The 20,366-nt window shown below is 33.6% G+C and overlaps 1 protein-coding gene across 1 annotated transcript in view; it reads left to right on the top strand.

The window, feature by feature from the left end:
• LOC122514299 (transcriptional regulator Myc-A-like) overlaps positions 1–6,535 on the top strand; it is a 28,679-nt gene extending 22,144 nt beyond the window's left edge. The window contains exon 3 of the mRNA XM_043631034.1: positions 5,252–6,535. Coding sequence (XP_043486969.1) covers positions 5,252–5,931 — 680 coding nt within the window. The 3' untranslated portion in view covers positions 5,932–6,535. The remainder of the gene's footprint in view (positions 1–5,251) is intronic.
• Positions 6,536–20,366: the final 13,831 nt, after the last annotated feature.

Here is a 20,366-nt window from a genome sequence, read left to right as displayed (position 1 = left end):
AATCGCGATACGAGTACCATTCAGAAAAATCAAAGACAATTCGTTAATACGATTTATTTAAAAAACACGTAACAAATACTCTTACTTATTTAGTTTGTAGGAATTTAAAGAAATAAAGGAATGTGTCACGTGGAAGAAAGTAGAATGAAAAATGGTAGCGATCGTGAAAGGACGTTTTCTGTAGGGTACGTCGACACCGAGTGAAGGGCGTCATAGTAGCGTCGCGACGGCTCGAGCTGAGGGCACGTTGCCCTGCTCGGATACGACGCGTTCGATATCTGCGAAAAGCTTCGCCCTCTTCTTCCTCCTATTCCTCTTCTCACTTCATCTCACTTCATCCCACCCTATTCCACCTCAACTCACCTCACCTAGCTCTTTAGGCCGCCTATCTCAACACGAGAGACAAAAGAGAGAGAGGAAGAGAAAAGGGGGGAGAGAGAGGGGGGAGGAGTGGGAGGAAGAGGGAGGTGATCGGATCGATATGCGTCGACGTACTACTATGGCCTGCTTTACAGCGCGAGAGCACTGACCTCCAAGGTCGCTCTTACGCGGCTGCATGTGCCGTCGTCGTTCCAATCTCCCCTCTCCTCTCCTCTCTTCTCCTCTCCTGTGTACTCTTCTGCCACTTCTCCCCCACTGTTCGTACGAAAGCCTCGAGCGCTTTTTGCGCGGGCATGAGAAAGAAATAGAGAGTGGGTTAAAGAAGATGAGAAAGGAAGGAGAGGGAGGAAGAAAAAGTGAGAGAGGGAAAGAGGGAGAGAGAGAGAGGATAGTGGTCCAGACTCCTCGTAGCCATGCCGCCGACCCTTCCGCAGCCTCCTGTCGTTATACCCGCGTTCCACACGAGTATTCCTGCGTAGTGTTATTAAGGTTCAACAGTCGAAGGATTTACCATCGAACAAAATCGATAATATGGTCGATAATATGGTTTTTCTATAAAAACAACTTATTTTCTTTTTATTAATTGCATTAACGATTCATTTGAATACGTTTGTATGCCGCGAAATACAAAGTATGAACTTTTAATTAATTAATAATAAATTAAATAGTTATACGAAATGATTGTGATAATCAATTGGAGTCGATTGAAATTTTCCGATATCTTGTCTTCCTATGATTTCAAAACGATTTGTTTAATTTTAAAAAATGTATTACTTTTTTTTACATGCTTAATTGTGAGAATATCACGATCAAGGTTTCTCTTTATCAAAGTATTACGCAAGTGAGCACGCAATACTTTCGAAAAAACATAAAATTTTTTATGACATTAACTTTATCATTGAGAAAAAGAACAGTAGTTGTAAAAAAAGAAAAATATCAAATAAAACGAGAAAAAAAGTATAATATTACTGCGTGCCAGTGACTCTCTGAGTGAATGATCGTAATCGACCGGCAAGTAGAATGTCAAATGGGGCAAGGTTAATCGCGATCGATCAATTTCCGCGTTCTGTTCTACTTACTTGAACGTTTCCTTATACTTTTAGTTAGAGGTTAAAAAATAATAAAAAATAAATAAGTAAAAGATAGAGAAAAGAAAAAAAGATACGTAGCGTGATCGACGTTAACAAGGACACGGCAATCATGTACAACCTCCGATTTTTGTCAAACTTTGCACACTTGTAGTGGTTCATGAGGAATATACATTGCAACCTTTAAAAATTGATTGTAGCCAACTATTCGGGAAAAAATGGGGGTAGAAATTTCACAAAATTTCTTATGTTCATTAATGTCTTTGACCTCGGTAGTATTTAAAGGGTAATGGCACGGTCTCGTGTTCCTGATGTCGCTGGATCGAATCTTCGACGGGGAGAATTTTTTTTCCTTAATTTTTTTAAATTCCGTTATTTTTTATTTTCGTTATTGTAAAGTATGATTAATTCACTTTATTTTGTTGTTGTTTATTTTTCTAGAAAATATGTTATATTAATTTTATAGAGAATATAAGCAAACAGGAAGGGTGCATTTGTATCATAGAGCGTGTTAACTTGCTTCTATTTGCGAACGTTTTTATTTTATTAAAAAAAAATAAACATTATTACGCAAGAGTAATATAATAAATAATTGTAAATAAAACAACACGATAAATAACATAAATTAATCTTGTTACGTAAAAATGTAACGGAAGGAATAAATCGAGCGGCATATTTTTCGAGATCGTTTGGGCCTTGAGAAATCGTACCTGAAGATGCAGAGGAAATATCGCAGCACATTCTTGGAAGTCATAAAACTAGCAAACGAACAGATCAAACAACCTAGGTATGAGTTTCTATCGCCACGTATAGTTCCCGCTACATCTACGAAAAACGTTATTTTCTGCATCGATAGACTATGGGGGTGGACTTTCTTGTTATTGGACAGTCAGCGTAGAGAAGGGATGTCAATCATCTTCTTGCTATAAAAACCCGCGAAGCAACACCATATTCATTGATTCATTCATTCAACTCGATTTTTCAAGCTCTATAATAGAAATGCCACACTCTTCTTGGTTATATTCTCTATAAAATTAATATAATATATTCCAGAAAAATAAATAAAATAAAAATAAAGTAAATTATAAAATCTCTTACTAAGCAATAACGAAAATAAAAAATAATGGAATTAAAAAAGATCAAGAAAAAAAAATTTTCCCCGTTGAAGATTCGATCCGGCGACATTAGGAACACGACCGCGCCGCGTCCGTTATGCTACGGAAGCAAAAGACATAAACAAACGTAAAAATTTTTGTGAAATTTGTACCACCTTTTTTTCGCAAACCAATTTTTAAAGGGTGCAATGTATATTCCTCCATAAACCACTACAAGCGCACAAAGTTTAAAAAAAATCAGAAGTCGCACATGATTGCTGATCCTTCTTGTAAGACTAAAATGTTTCTACGCAGACCGTCTACTCGCTGAAGATTTTAGAAGAAGTGAGAAGGAAGAAGGAAATTCGAGATGGGTTGGTTGGTTGGTTGGTTGGTTGGACGGTTGGTCGGTTGGTTGGTTGGTTGGTTAGTTGGTTCGTTCATTCGTTCGTTCGCTTGTTGTTTGCTAGAGTAGCAAACGCGAAGGTGTTGGAGCATGTTAAATGGCGGAATTCGGGCGGAACGTGCGGTTTCTTCGTTGAAATTATAAAGAATGATGATGACACACGTGGCGCCGATGACAAGCCGGCACTGGTCTCGTTAGAAAGAAAGAGAAGGAAGGATAATAAGAGGAGGAGGGTTGGGGAGGGCTTCTGAGATAGAGAAAGAAAGAGGGAGAGTGTTACGGATAGATATCGAGAGCCGGCCGGTTCCTAATTCGGATATAGGTGTGTAATGATGTTATTTTTAGAAGTTTAGCGCCTTTTCATTCTCCGCTTGCTTTGGCCGAACGCCAGTAACGCTCGCGCGCCCAAACGGAGGCCATGCGAAACACGTGGAAGCGTTGCGAGCCCTTTACGCATGCGCTTGCTCTGTCTTCATTTATATTCATCTTTCTTTCTCCTTTTCTCTCTCTTTCTCTCTCTCTTTCTTTCTTTTCTTTTCTTTCGTTTTCTTTTTTTTTCCTTATTCTTCCTCCCACCGGTAGTCTGTGAATTTAAGCGCGTCGACTAAAAGCGTTGGCGCCTTCCTCGTTTCTTTTTGCTTTTTCTGCTAAGAGTCGAACAGTTTCTTCGTGTATACGAAGTTCCTTGAGGACAATGAGTTTTTAACTGTTTCATTTTCTTATATCGGATTTATGTCTTTTTTTTCTTTTTTTATTGATTTACGCACGTGTTTCTTGATATATTATAATTGGAGTGATACATTTATCGAAAAAGTATTAAACGATTTCTATGCTTGTGAAAAATATGTTTATTTCATCGATACTTTTTTGTTTCATTGTATCTAAACGACTTAGCGTTAATGAATGTGCATATTAAATGAGTCCGTTGGTATAGTTGATTTTTATCAAAAGCTTATAATTATAGTTAATCATGATAGCTGTAATCGATTAGAATAAATAAAGCGTGAATTGACGTGGAAAATCGTCAGCCCGGTTTGTTTCCGTTCTCGTGAAATATTATTTACCTTGAAAAATTCGTCGCGTTTACGGCGTCATTTTTTTTTCCTTAAGAATTCTCTGTTTTACGTAATACTTCGGGTCAAAGTGTCAGGGTGAGCGAAAATATAATATTGAATCGTGTATGCAAATCAATGCAAGTAGTTTTAATGCTAAACACTATATCGTCCAAGTATTAGATACAACGTGCACATGCAAATCATTTCTTTTACATAAATATGATTTATAAAATGATTGAAAATTCAAGATTCAGAAATGTATTATTTAATTAATCGAATCGTCGATCTTTTTATTGTAGATAACTGTCGAATTTGTATCCTCGGTCGGAAGTAGATGATAAGATTTTCCTTAATGGAAAGAGCCCGAATTTGAGTATCTGCGGAAGTACAGAAAAGGATATGATTAGAGGAACGTACTTCGATTTTGGCCTTGACAGAAGTCATTATTGTCCGTATCCGGGTTTACCAAAGAGAAAAAAGGAAAGAAAGAGAGATGGAGAGAGCAATCTGGAGCAACCGGATTTCCAGCGATTGCGCGGAACGTCAGACGAGTACAGAAATTGTACGCCTACATATTCTCTCTCTCTCTCTCTCTCTCCCTCCCATTGTCTTTCCTTATTCTTTGACCAGCACGTGGTATCGTTCGCCTTGTCAAAGGGTGTCCTTGCTTCTAACGGTTTGGTTCGTGACTTGTCTTGAACTCGAAAGAGTCGATTATGCGTTTGCCCTTGTTAACGACCAGGAGTCTTCAGATAAAACATTATCGAACATCCGCCAAAAGACGATTACGGCGCCATGTCTTGGCCCGGACGTTGCTCAAAGTCTCATTTTTGGCTGTGCCAAGTTGTTCTCCCGTTGAGAAAGAATGAAAGAAGGAAAGCGAACGGTCAAACGATCGTTTCCGCTCTTTGTAGCTGATCTTCGCCTTGATCGCAAGAAGGGTCGAATGAAGTGACTTGGCCAGTCAATTAACGGACTTGATTGCGGTCTCTGAACTGTGGTTCAGTGATAATGACTTTTCGAAGTATTTCGAGTCAATTGCTTCGCACTTTCAAGAGTTTTTCGTCAATCGAGCGCTTAACAAATAATTATTTATTTATCGAAGGATTCAAATTTAATTAATATCATTTTATTTTCGTTTTTATCGGTCTAAAGAAAAACTGCTTGATCGTTGAAAATATTAACGAATATATTGTACTAATTAATCTTATTGCTTTTCTGTTACAGAAGAAGAAGAAGAAGAGGAAGAGGAGGAAGAGATTGACGTAGTGACGTTTGAGAAGCCTAGTCAAGAAGAACAACAGCAGCAGCTGCAGTATCATTTTCAAGAGTATCTACAGAAGCAGCGATCCCAGCAACGTTTACAACGATCATCGAACGTGAAAGAAAAGAGAAGCGCGACGGCAGCAACGACTCAAACACCGAAACCACGAGGAAGGCCACCAGCGAATAGTACAAAACGAAAAAGAAAAGTTGCAGCGAACGCTGTTGCAGCAAATAATAAGAAAAAGTGTACGAGAAACACTCAGAGAAGAAAAATGACGAAAAACATTAAAGATGGCGTTGGTTCGAAAAGCTCGTCCGAAGATGAGGTAGATACCGAAAAGCGAAGTCTACATAATAACATGGAAAGAAGAAGACGAGTCGAACTTCGGCATCACTTCGAGCGTCTTCGTTGTCTGGTACCTGCGATTCAAAACAAAGAAAAAGCTGCAAAAGTGACGATTCTTAATCAAGCTACCACCTACTGCAAAACTCTGCAGCGTGAATATACTGCTTATACGCATGAAAGATCATATTTAAAAGAAAAACAGATAAACTTGAGGAATCAGCTTAAAAAACTTAGATCTAACTACGCTAAGAGTCGTCACCTAGAAAGCCAAATGAAAACAGAAGAAGGCAACTAAATCAGTTACAAATCTCCATCTAACGAGCTCACCTTTTAAACATACATATACACATATATGCATTCACATTTTTATCATTACATGTTTACATTTATCAACATAGAAATGCAACTCGGTTAGATATGAAGACTAGGACGATTATGAAGAAGAGAACGACAACTATGATGAACCTTTCAATTTTCCCACATGAAAGAGATGTCATGAATTGACGATGAATAATACGATTGGATGCTAGTAAAGGTTTATCACGAACCACCACGATTACGCACCTGCAATTTTTGTGATAAAAAAGTACACCGATGAAACATCATTTTCTTTTTATCAAAGGAAAAAATGCGAACGTGGAAAGATGCAGAGACGTATTTTCAAGACGTTTTCGCTTCATTTTTATTATTTGGGAAATAGTAATAAGAAAAAAAGAATGACCGCGAATTAGATAGGAAAACACAGGGAAAGTAATGGACGAAGGTTAGCGATAGGCAAAGCACATCCAACAACTTACATGATTTAGACGTATTTTGTACTTTTTTATTTATGACTTTGCTTCGTGTATCGTTCCTTATAAAAAAAATAGAGATAAAGGTAGATAGATAGAGTAGAAAAAGAAAGAGAAGGAGCGAGAGAGCGAGAGAGCGAGAGAGCGAGAGAGAAAGATAAAGATAAATGTAGAGACGTGCACACAAATAGTCCGCATTTCGATGTTCCTCGTTGGGAGTGTCTTGTTCATTTTGAAAGGCGCAACGTTTGTTAACTTTTTTCTCTCGAAATCCTCTGCACACCCCCACCCCCCATAATTTTATACCATATTCGACGGACAAACAAATACAACATTTGGTACGTATGCCATCCTCTCGGTAAGTCCGCGAATATTTTTTTAACACGTGCGCCAGAACGTGATCCCAAACAAGAAAAGATAAAAAAAGAGAAGAAAAAGCGAGGAGGAATAATATCTTTCGTCTAATGATCAAGACGATAAGGGAACACATTTGTGTGTTATGCGGTTTTGCACAGGCGTGCATTTTAAAACGCCGATATTGAACGTCCCTTTATACGACTAGTTTTAATTTCCCTAGTTTAACGACGTAGATAAAGCGCATAGTACGAGTAAGAAGAGAACGAGGAGACTTATTAGGATTATTATTAGTCAAACGTTTCTTCCCGGTTAATTCCCTCCCTTTTACTGTCATCGTTTCTTTACTCCTCATGATTGGAGTTGTGATTCGCCGAATTTATGTATTATGTATATGCAAACGTGCATACGAATCGATTTTACTCAGCTCTTGCTTTTATTCCACTGAAATTAGATAATTTTGATTATTTATGGGAGGGGACGGTCCGATTAAGAAATTTTCTTACAACTTCATTTACTCTCTCTCTAAGTTGTTCGAAATCAAATCTCGAATATTTTTCTCATCACTTTTCTCATTGATTTATTTTTCTTTGTAAAAGAGCGTAGGTTTCTCTTTATTCTCTTTTTAATAGGAGATTCATATTGATCTATAAAAAAAGATTTTCACTCATCCCCAAGACAGTAAACGCGTTAATCTTCCTCGTTCTCTTTGACAATTAAGAAAAGTCCAAAAAAAGAAAACGATAGGTAAATCGATCAGCCATTCTTATCAATGACTTTTTCAAAATGATGCATGATGTAGATGTGTTGTTTATTTTTAGAGGAAAAAGTATAAGAGAATTAGGGAAGGTCAAAGTAAAACGTTGTTTGATGGATAAAAATTAGATTTCTGCAATTAATTGATTCATATCATCTCGACGGATTTTCTATCTTTTCACTTTTTTTTTTTATCTTAGTTGTTATTTTTCACTCGATGGACCATCCGAAATCTTTACTGGAACACCCACACATCGTACGTTTCTTATTTTACTCCTGTTCTATTTTTTTGTATGCAATATCATCTCTTCTGAAAAAGTTAAGAAAAAAGGAAGAAAGATAGATAAAGACATTTTTATAGATATAGTTGTCCTATGCATATACACTGCAAACACAAACACGCATATACAATATATATCTCGATCGACATTTTTCGTACAAGTGCAATAAAACGAACAACAAATTGGAGATTCCAAACAAGAAGTAACTGGATCCTATTTGTTTAGATTATTTTATAGTAGCAATTCTAGGAATTAATTGCTATAACGATCGAGGTATGTACCGATGGGTGTCGTAACCAGGATTGGAGATGGAAACGGGATCAAACGATTTTTTTTCTACACTTGGTCCCGTTCGCAAAATGAGTATCATTATCTTGATTTTGATTCCGTCGGGATGATATATACCTGTATGTATAATGAATTTCTTCTGCAAATTTCTGTCGTTCCTTCTTTATTGTTTATTTTCGTTTTTTCTTCGTGGAGTACGTAGATAACGCAAAAGAGAACTTTATTATGATTAGAAAGATTCTTCAAGTTACATTAAAGTACGCTTTTTAACGTATATACATATATATATATATATAATAACACATGTAATGTACATAGAAAGATTTCTAAACAAAAGATACATGTATATTAACGTAAATTACTTCCATATATAAATATATATGTTAGTATATATATCCATATATACTATCCCGTTCGTAGGTATATATATATATGCCTATATATACGTATATACAATGAATTATTGCGTATGAATGTAGCAACAAGAGAGAGAGAAAGTGTGAGAGAGAGAAAGAGAGAGAGAGAGAAAGAAAGAAAGAAAGAAAGAAAGAAAGAATAGTGTGTGAAAGTAAAGAAAGATTTATAACCATTAACTATTGACATTAGTTAGTTCGCGGTATGCATTAATTAATATTATCATTATTATCAGTTTTTAGTTCATTATTTTGTTCATCATGCTATCATTGATTATATCAATACGATTATTATTTACTACTAATTATCGAGTCACGGTGGTATAAGCGATTGTGCTAATCCTATAAAATTTTCAGGTGAGAAAAATTTATAATAATAATAATATGTTTATCGTATTAGATATTAAGAACTAACGCGGAAAGAAAAACATAGTGAACACATAAAAATGCATAGACGTATGCACACATAAACACACACACATACACACAGAGAGAAACACACCGACATTTTATACACAACGATAGTAGATAAATTTGAAAAATGGGAGAGAGCGTGTTTCCCTTTTTAAAAGGGAAGGAGAAGATGCAACATAATGTGTTCATTACATTGTAGGTAACAGTATTTCTATATATAATATATATATCTATATATATACAATACATATATATTCATAAGCTTTTTACAAGAAATAAAAAAAATAAAAAGAAATAAGGAAAGAAACGAGGAAAAGGACGACTGATTGTTTTCGAGGAAAGCTAACGTAATATGCGATACAACATAGATATATATACATATGTGCGCACACACACACAAACACACAAATATACATACACATAATATACATCAGTCCTTATTACGCATACATATAGGCGAGAGAATAAAAGAGAAAGAGAAGCATAGATAAGTAATAAAGAAAAGGCCAGGTGTATAGATTAGCCGAGTAAGTAATGCTAGTGCTGTTAATGACTCGGATAAGGATTAAAATTTAAGATGATGAAGGGTGATCGCGAGTAGTTTCTTGGCGTGTTAAGGGACGGATGAATGGCAATTGAAAGAGAAGGACAAGGAGAAACGATTAGGAGATTCGAGTGGGCATGTGCGTCGTTAAATAAAGTCTCGAAAACTTTTGACGTTAGCGACGCTTCATACATATGCTTACTACAATTACACATACACACACGGGTATACGTAAATATGGGCTAATTATATTGATAGAAAACGAATTGCGACCTAAGTGCTTCGGATATTATACTAACATACATACATACACACGTACATATATATGTTACCGTTAAAACGTGAAATCCGTTAATTCATAAAATAACCATCCAAATCATGAAATAACTATTCTAACTAGTTAAAGTATGAAATAATACAGAATTACATACTTCAGCTATATAGTATAAGAATTCACGAGAGACGATTAGTTAAATTATGAAATCGAAATTAGATTCGTAGATTAGATTCGATAAAACAGCACGACTTAATGAACAGTGGTTTTCAAAGTATAGGAACAGATAAGAACGGATAATTATGGGCATCGTTATAAAAATAAAAGTAGACTCTACACTTAAACCGCTGCGTCACCCATAAATGTTTTGAACATACCTCGTAACCCATACATGGGTAATGCTTACATTGACTTCCTACCAAAAATTATTAATAGATATTTGAAAGGATATTTCATATAATAAATAAGTCTCTGTTGAATCATTTTAAAACAGTCTATACGAAGTTGTGATTTTTCATTTTCTCTCAATTTTGATCAGTTTGAATGACGTCTCTTGTTTGAGTAACATAATGTGCATGTGCGTTTAATTTTTATTTCGGAAGCATTATTTTGAACGGCAACATTATGCTTACAACTTGTAGAATAAGATTTTGTTGTATCTTCTTTCCGCCCTACTAATTTTTTAGCTTAATGATAAAAGTATTTACAACAAATACAACAACTAAGAAAAAGATGTAATAAGTTTGTTCTTCATCGTTACATGCACGAGCTGTTACATGACTTACTGAGAAACGACTTCGCTTTTTTTTTCGACATTGCCAAAAATTAGGGAAACAATTTTAACGCTCGCGTAATCACTCGTTATTACAGCATTGATATATTTTTTATCTTTTTGAAAATAAAGAATACATTTTTAAACCTTGGGTGTTTCATCCTCGACTACAGATTTTCAATTGAGTGAAGGGGTCTCTGTGAATTTTGTTATATATTTATTACAAGACTTTGTTACACACTAAGAATAGATAAAAAAAGTACTATATTTATTCACGAGAAGGGATATCATAATCTTATTGTTATAAGCCCACTTTTTATAGCATTCCGAATCACTGAACGCGTTGCCTGACGGATATATTCTTGTTTTTTCGCGTGGTGGCTTAAGTATCAATTTCATACTTTAATTATTCCCTTCTCATGAATTTATATATTACCTAGATATTTCATGAATAACCCGAATTATACACTTTAACGATAACATATACATATAACTTATACAATACAAGTGTTTTTAATGGGCTGGCGGTTACAGCTTATAACTAGGGACGTAAAATGACTATAAAATAATTTGTTGCCGGGAAAAGGGAATAAAAAAGAGGGTCTTTAAAATAATAAGTACCAAGCATTTACATAGAGTACATGATAAATAGACGCAGTTTGAATTTCGAAGGTAATATTTGAAGGAATCGCACCGACGCTTTTGATAAACCGCGATCATTTTTTCGCGGCCACTTGCACTCGCTATATTTTTGAAAGACTATTGTACTTTATTCCACGTTAGAAGGAAGAGTTGTTGAGCTTTTTTAGAGAACAAGATAGGATCAGATTTATATAATAAACATTGGATCTCACTCAGGATAATAATACGCGCCTTAAATCCGTATCTGTTCTTATTGTCGGTGAAATGAAAGGACAGAGAGGGAGGAAAAGAAAAAGAAAAAAAAAAACAAACACGAGAAAACGTGGATATGCAAAAGAATAAGTTATAGTAGGTACACGTTAGTAGTTCGATTGCGTAGAAAAGAATATAACGTTTTAAAATGGAAGTTCTAATGATAATGGAAATGATCACTAAATTATCTTTCCACTAAATAGAAGTTAGCAATGTCGAAACGATTCGAAAGAGCTTTGCAGTTTAAAGCTTCGCAGTAGCAATTCGTTGGCATTCTTCCCTTATTTTTTCTTTACTTTGGAAAACACGATGAATCTACCCTTTTTGTATCTGTGCCAGCAGCGGTATTATCCACTTCGCTAAGATTTTCATCGCAGCGCTAGGAAAAGATATATCGGTCGTTCGAGAATTTTTATTACAACGTACCACTGATATCTAGATAGAACTAAAGAAAGAGAAAAAATAATAGTTATCGTCTCGCGAAAGCTTCGAAAGATATTAATCAGTTTCACAATATGATTCTTCGAAGTAATTTATTTTATATTCTCTTACATTCGCTTTGCATTCTAAAGTGTTTTATATATATATATATATATAAAAGAAAGTAACGATAATTGCTCTGCCTTCTGCGTCCATCTTTCTCGTTTCTTCTTCCACAAGTTCCACGCGTAAACGATGATTTTTCCTATCTTGGAAAATCCTATCTAACTATTTCTGCTGACAAATTTCTCTCATCTAACTTTTCTTGGATCAACGAATAAAATCTTTTCTTTATTTTCAATAAAGCAAAAGATTTTGTTCTTTACATGGAAATGACGAATATACATATATACATACATACACACATACATACACTTTAACGCGCGCGCACACACACAAGAAGATACATACAACATACAGAGATAGGGAAAGAGAGGGACACTAACACATATATAACACATGCTGTAAATTATGTACATACGTGCATACATACATATATACATAAATATATATATATATAGGATACGATTACAGGAAACTCGATATGTATACCTCGCAATAGTGGTCGTCTATTATTTTTTTTTTAGATATAGATAACCTTTAACGTTTATTTTCGTTTCGGTGATGCCCTTTCTTTCTTTGCCCTTTATTTTCTTCTTACATTTATTTCCTCGTCTTTTTCCTTTTCTTCACTCGCTCGTGCGTTCGGCCTGTGAGTTCTCTGTATCGTGCCAAATCACGGGAGAAAGGAAGGCGAAGTAAAAGGGATATGAAAGGGACGAGAGTTCGTTGTATATTGTCGGGTGTATTTTTCTCTCTTCCCTTCTTTGTTCTTCCTCTTCTTTTTCCTCTTATTCTTATCCTTACTATTATTATTATTATTATTATTATTATTATTATTTATATTATTATTATTATTATTATTATTATTATTATTATTATTATTATTATAAATATTAATATTAATATTAATATTATTCTTATTCTTATTCTTATTATTATTATTATTATTATATTATTAGTCCCTTTTTCTTTATTTTTTTAATCGACTGGAGTTTTAGGCCTTCTCTTAGCAAAAACTTCTTCAACGGATTTTGCTCAGAGAGAAAGAGAGAAAGAAAGGGAGTGAATGAGAGAGTGAGGGAGTATGAGAGAGAGAGAGAGATATTGTAAGAGAGGGAGAGTAAGTGAGTTTATTCTGGCGGATTTTGGGGGATGTTTTATCATTATTTCATATATTTCTTTTTTTTTGCTTTTGACAACATAATGTATAGACATATGTATCTATTTTTCTTTTCTCTCTCATTCATAACAATTTGAATTTTAATTAGTGATCTTCGATGCGTCCACGTGATTTATCCCAGGAACTAAATAAATATTCTCCTTTTTTAATATTTCAGTAAAAAAAAAGAAAAAAAAAAGAAAAAAAAAGAGTAAAAAGAAAAAATAAAAAATAAAAATGCATAAAATAGTTTATATGGCTATTTTATTCGTGGACGCGTCGATAGATTTCCCGAGCAAGTGTTTATAATCGTATCGATAAGGATTTTCGTATTTTTCGATTTCTCTTAAAATAAATTACAAGTTTATTATTATATATATATAAAATAGGAAAAAAGCGGATGTGATGATTTCGTTTATAAATCTTTCTGTTTTTGTTTTTTATATATATATACGAAATATAATAAAAGTGTAATAATCATTTTTTCTTTTGATAGAGATCGAAGCGTTGTTTAGGAAAATGAAAATTGTATGAAGAAAAAGAATACTACGATAAGTAACGTGAAACCGTTTCCGTTTCTTCGCTCTATAATTTCCACGCATTATTTTTTTTCTGATTCGATTTTTAAACGATAAAGAAAAAAATTGTATACATTTATACAAAACTTGTTAAGAACATCATCAATTTTCTCATACCTCAGGATATGGATCCCCTGATCCGCTGGTGTCTTGAAAGAATAGAAAACGTACCTGCTAGTTATATAGACATTTTAAATATTAATAATAATAGATTATTGTAATGAGAGACGGAGGCGGTAAGAAAGTTAAGCGCGTTTGAACAACGACGTGAGCATTGGTTTAGAATTAAAATCGGATAGCGATAAAGGAAATTATTATTGCCGTTAGCGATTAAAAGTAATAATACAGAACGGCAATGATGTTTCCCATGATTTCGATAAATTACAATAGATATATATGCTATAGATACGATTCTATGATAGATATCTATCATACATGACTCGTTAGGATTCGTTTCCATAGTCGCTTATGATTCATTTTTATTTTCGTTTGTCGTTTTTGAATTTTTACTAATCGTATCTAACAAGACGAGGCTAATCGGCCTTTAATTTATTTTTATTTTTTCTTTACGTTATCTCATTGACTTATTTCGTACCGGATGCATTATCTAACAGCTGAGAAGTTTTTCTTCTCCTTTAGAGAAGTTGGACGTAAATCCTTCCACTTTATCGTTTACTTTTTATTTTTTTTCGTATCTTCTTTCCGAGAGAATCTGAAATTTTTAGTTGAAACGACATTATTAAACTTGTGGAAACGAATCTTACGATTTTTGTTCTTTTTTTTTTTTTGTTGTATAAAACGTGTATCATACACAACATACACACACACATATGCCTCTATGTATACCCCGTTACTCCCGACCCGCGTACGTCGTAGGCGGATATTATTCTTCATCTTCTTTTTTACTTGTTTTCAATTAAGAAAGCAGAGGTGGATGGTTGCGATGATGAGTGCTTCGCACGCGGGGCTAATAAGAAATTAAACGACAAAAAAAAAATAATAAAATAAAACAAAAAACATTTTTTTAAGAATGATAGAGTTTTATAAAAAGTGTATATAAATAAATATATAGTTTGCTATACGAAACTGTGTATAGTTGTTCTGGACTTTAATTAAAGTTAAAATGATGAAGGAACGTAAGAGAAGTAATAAAGGAAAAATAGGGGTGGAAGGCAAATAAAAATTATTAGTCGTCGAGCAAAAATTTATCGATTTTGCGAAGGAACGCTCGATATTCGATTAATGACGATTGTTCACGTAACATTAGGTTTTTTATTCAGAGCAAAACAATATTTTTTATTTGTCCCTTTATTTTTATATGACGTTGCTACTGAGATAAATTGTAAGCGATAAATAAATAAACGAAAAAAAGAAAATAAAATAAATAAAAAGAAATCAAGAAAAAAATAGAACTTTTCTACGGCGAAAAATAGTTGAATATTTATATGACATCAACAAAATGGAAAACTTTTAAGGAAAAGCGTGAGGTAGCGATAGAGAGAGAAAGAAAGAGAGTGAGTGAGAGGGAGAGAGAGAGAGCGAGAGAGCGAGAGAGAGAGAGCGAATACGAATTTACTTCTACAGCGGATGGTAAATATAAATAATTAAATAATAACGTTATATATATAGCGTACGATTACCCAGGCACATGGATTTTTTAACTGCGATATACATGTATATGTATTATATACATACAGGTAGATCGATAGAATCTCTTATTTTTGCAAGAAAAACCCGTTCTAAAAATGAAAAATGCAATAAATATATTGACGTTCACTTGACGACGAGAAATTACACGAAATAAAAATAGTAAACCGTTTACTTATTCATTTTTCTTTCCTCATTATCATAATCAACGCTTGCTTATTCGCAAAACGTATTTCGGCTATTCCGAATGATTCTTTCCCTTTTTCTTTTTCTTCTTTTTTTTTGTTTTTTTTTTTTTTTTTGCTTTACTGCAGTAACTCGTATGCATGATCGGCGTACGAAGAAGCCGTGTGATTTTTTGTCGTGAGAAAAAGAGAACGCGAGCACCACAGAGACTTAGCCGCTTTAAATAAAAGGGATCGCGTCGTTTCGTTTGCGCCTCGTTAGTCTGGTAAAGTAAAGAAAAGAATTTTTCATTGGAATATTACCGAACTGCTAGAGCATGTATCGCCGCTTTTATAGCCATTTTACAATATTTGTCCTTTTTATTTTTTTTTAACTTTTTGACATGGCGCACGGTGTAGGACTTTCGAGAGGGCTCGAACGCGTCGATCCCGCATTCATTGTACCTATACCTCGAAAATTGTTAAATTAAAAATTAAAATAGAATTTAATATGATTCCACTGAATATCGTCCCACGATTTATTCCAATCGATACAACCAAGGATTGTTATTTTTCTTTTTTTTTTTTTCTTCTTTTTTGTAATTTTTTCTTCCTTTCACGAGTAAATTTACGATAATTTGTGTTCGTTTGGAGTATTTCGAGCGGAGGTTTCAGAAACAGCCTACAAAATCACCCTTGTACAATTGCTACCGATATTATACACATAACTAATGATAATAATAATCTAATAAATAGGCACAAGCGCAAACAGATTAAATGGAATCGGTCGATTGAGGCACAGTTCATGATTGCTGAGAGTATAAATAATTATATATATATAACTATATATATAGTTATATATATATACATATACATACTTATAGTTATAATAAATGGAGAAGTAATATTTATGCAAGAAGTTAATAATATTTAGAAGTAATATTTATATCTCTACACTCACTATATCTACATTATATACAGCCCTCGCCGTTTTTTGTAGGATGGATTAGAAAAATGTATAGGTCGAATGGTAGGTGATAATAAAAAAAGAAGATAAAAAGCAAGAGGAAAAATGGGAAATAATTGCTTGTTTGTTGTACCATATATTATAATAAGCTAAAAACTGAATGAAAGACATATGACAATTCTGTTGTACTTACAAGTAAAACAAAACAAACAAAAAAAAAAGATAGAAAAAAAAGAAATAAAGGAATTTTTTTCGTTGTTATCGACGTTCCTCGTTATATGATCGCATGCGACAATGCGTAAAAACTTCGAAATTCGTTTTAAAGGAAAATCGCGGATAAACCAAAAAGAGAAGAGACACATAGTAAAAAATATATATATCGTTTTTTGTTTATGCAAAATCAAATTTTATATTAAGATTGGGGTTGAAGGAATTGTATGGCCGTTCGTTTATTCGCCGATCTTTCTGACCTTTCTGAAGATCTTATAACGCGATCTTTTTTAACGAAAGAGTTCGTTGAAAAGGACGTTCAATTATTATTACTACTATAATCACTATTATAGATTTCGTTTAAAAATCAGAAAGCGTAAGGATTGAGAAGAGAGAGTGAGTGAGAGAGAGAGAGAGAGAGAGAGACAGAGAAAAAGCAAGATTCTATAATATTACTTTTTTTCTGGAAAGAGAGTAAGACAGTTCCTTCATGTTTATATTTCAAATTATCTTATTATATGAATAAAGTACTCTATATCATTTAATTTGCATTATCTCATAATTATTTGTTTTACCAACATTTTATAACCTTATATCAATCCCACTTAATTAATATTATTGTAATTTCAGGGAATTCATCGATCATGCGACATAATATAACTGAGCCGTTCATTTTGATAGCGACCTAAGTTCACTTTTTATTTTTTCCGCGAAATGTTTTTTATGACAATTAACTTCCAGTTGTAGATGATATTACGATCAACGACAACAAAATATTAAAGTGGACTTAAGTCACTTTCAAAATAAACGGTTCATGTATATAAGTAAATCTTTATTAATAACAGTCTACTATTCATTTATCAATTCAGTAGAAACTAGTTGATTGAATTTTATAGTAATTTGCCTTTTTTCTATTTAAATATATATATAGAGAGAGAGATCAGTGTTAAATTATACAATTCAGTTAAATTTTGTGGAAACCCAAGGTTTTACCAGGAATAATTAGACGTTTTTGAGAAAAACATATGAAAAGACATTTATTGTATACTAAAATTAGTAGTTTTAGGAAATAACGAGGTTATATATAAATTCACAAGAGGCGAGCAGTTAAAGTATGAGATTGAAATTTGATCCGTCTTTAAAGTCTGCTTTTCTTTTTACATCAATGCTCATAATTATCTGTTTTTATCTGTTTCCGTACTTTAAAAACTGTTAGTCATGCTGTTCTATCGGATGTAATTTTCCTTTCTTTCATATTTAAACAGGTTAGTACAGTTATTTCGAGATTTAGCTAGTCATTTCACGAATTAGCGGATTTCATAAAGTAACGCTGACATATCTATGTATATATTTACGTAGGAGTATGGGCGTAGGTCCTCATTTAAGAATATTTAGTTACGACGTTTCGCTGTAAGATCAACGACCCAACGAGCCTTTATTTCGGCGGTTAAATTAATTCCACATCGTAAAGATGGATGTAACACTGCTGTGGATGCAACGAGCGCAATATTGAAGTGCCTGACCAACGAGAGAACTTTAATGACGGTTTGTATAATGAGTAGGATGATATTGCAGATAATAAAAGTAATATACGATGATCGAAGAGACAAAGAATTGACGATTAAACTAAAATTATCACTCTCGAATTCTGTAATAAATTCTATTTATTCATTTTTTATCGTTCTTCTTTTCTATTTTCTTTTCTTTTCTATATCTCTACTCTACTCTCGTAGAAGTTCTTTAGTTCGGTTCGTACCGCGATTAGGCGATTAAATGTGAAAATTATAGAAAGCAGAGGGCTAGGCCATCGTCATTTCGTCATTGCTAGTAAAATTGAACGACGAGCATCACACATCTTCTGAGTACTTCTATATTTACGTACATACATTTCTTCGATGGAATCGAGCAACGACGCAACCTTTGTTAGGCGTAAATTTAGCGCACAACGTCTGTCACGATCGTTCATCGTCTTACGATCTATTACGGACGTTGTCTGATTTGCATCTTGTAAATGTCTTGCCAAATTACTTTAAACGTACTATAAAATTATTTTCGAATAAATTTGTGACAAACGATGGTAACTTTTGTAAAAATTGTCTCGTATTATCATTATTATAAATATTATTATTATTATTATTATTATTATTATTATTATTATTATCATTATTATTGTTATTATTATAATTATAATTATTATAAAGAATAAACTTATTTTTAGTCGTTATTATAAAGAAATGTTTTTTATCATCATTAGAAAGTCGAAGGATAAAAGGACAGAAACGAATAGCAAAATCGTTTCACGCTTCGCGCGATTTATATATATATATATATACTGACCTGAATAACGATAAAGGAAAACACCTATCTTATCTAACAGAAGTTGCGAAAGATGCTGAATAGATAGCCTTCATCGACTCCGGTAAGAGATAATTCGATAGATCAGAGATACGCCAATGAGATTTCGAAAGTACGAGGGCAATGACTGATAGAATAATCAGTCTGTTACGTGGCACTTGCAGTTGCGTTGGCTTTTCTTATCTCATCGTTCACTAATCCAAATGTTTTTAGCGGTAGAATCTTATGCCATTCACGGATTTCTTTGACCCTGACTTTTAATAACATGCTATGTTACGTGACATTTTAAAACCCTATATCGTTTTATATTATCTCCATATTGTAATTCATTTATATACGTATATAAAATTGTGTTTATTGTATATGTGTGTGTGTGTTTTTATATTATGTAACTATTATATTTACTATTTTTGAAATATAATGTAAATCATTTCTTTTTAAATTGCATAATTAATTCAAGTCAATTAGTAAAATATTCGACCAATTATTACTTCACCGTTCTAACTTGTTCATTTATTCACGTAGTAGAAAACTCATTAGAATCACGATTGATCGTTCGAGGAAAAAAGGAGGAGAGACGTGAAAGAAATAGTTGCGAACATGAGGGGTTCGTTATCATTCCACCATCGCGTTGTACTTCGGTGATATGCCGAGTTTGTCTTCGTTCATGTCAAAACTTTACGAAAAGTATAACTTTTATCGAGGGAACTTTTCTGAAAGCTGTTTTAACCGAACGAACCGTTTTATACACGAGGACGACATTTCGATCAGTAAAATATTAAACGCCGAATACTTTACTAGTAGGAGGATAATTGATATTCAGCTCGCGTGACTAAAAGTGCGATGATAATTAAAACGTCTTGCATAAAGCGTCCGGCCGACGGTTTCGTTCATGGCGGAACGAATTCACGATTATTTCGATCGCGTTCCCTTCCTCTCGAAATACATGTACATGCATATATCCTATGAACGTATTTTTGTACGCGCCACGGTGACTGATTCACTCAGGGCTCTCTATAATTAAATTACGGCACATCGTTCGCGAGAAAATCGGTAAAATCGGAAATCGATCATTTATCTTTCGAACGAACGTAAATCAGTTTATAACTACGTTGCAAATGTTTTGACACGTTGCCAAGAAATCTAGTACGATTTGTTGTATCCCATAACAATGCTATAAAAATTCATTGGATTTTCCCTCGAATAATTTTTTCGAGCAGATAAAGTCGTTAAACGTTCGTCGTTAATCGTGATGTAATCTGGTGATAATTGCGAGCTGTAATTCAAATTCGTTTAAATTGTTTGCCGGCATTTATCGATCCATTT

This window comes from Polistes fuscatus, unplaced genomic scaffold (assembly GCF_010416935.1).
Source record: "Polistes fuscatus isolate 324 unplaced genomic scaffold, CU_Pfus_HIC Scaffold1, whole genome shotgun sequence".
Lineage (NCBI taxonomy): Eukaryota > Metazoa > Arthropoda > Insecta > Hymenoptera > Vespidae > Polistes > Polistes fuscatus.
This window is presented reverse-complemented; position numbering and strand designations above follow the sequence as displayed.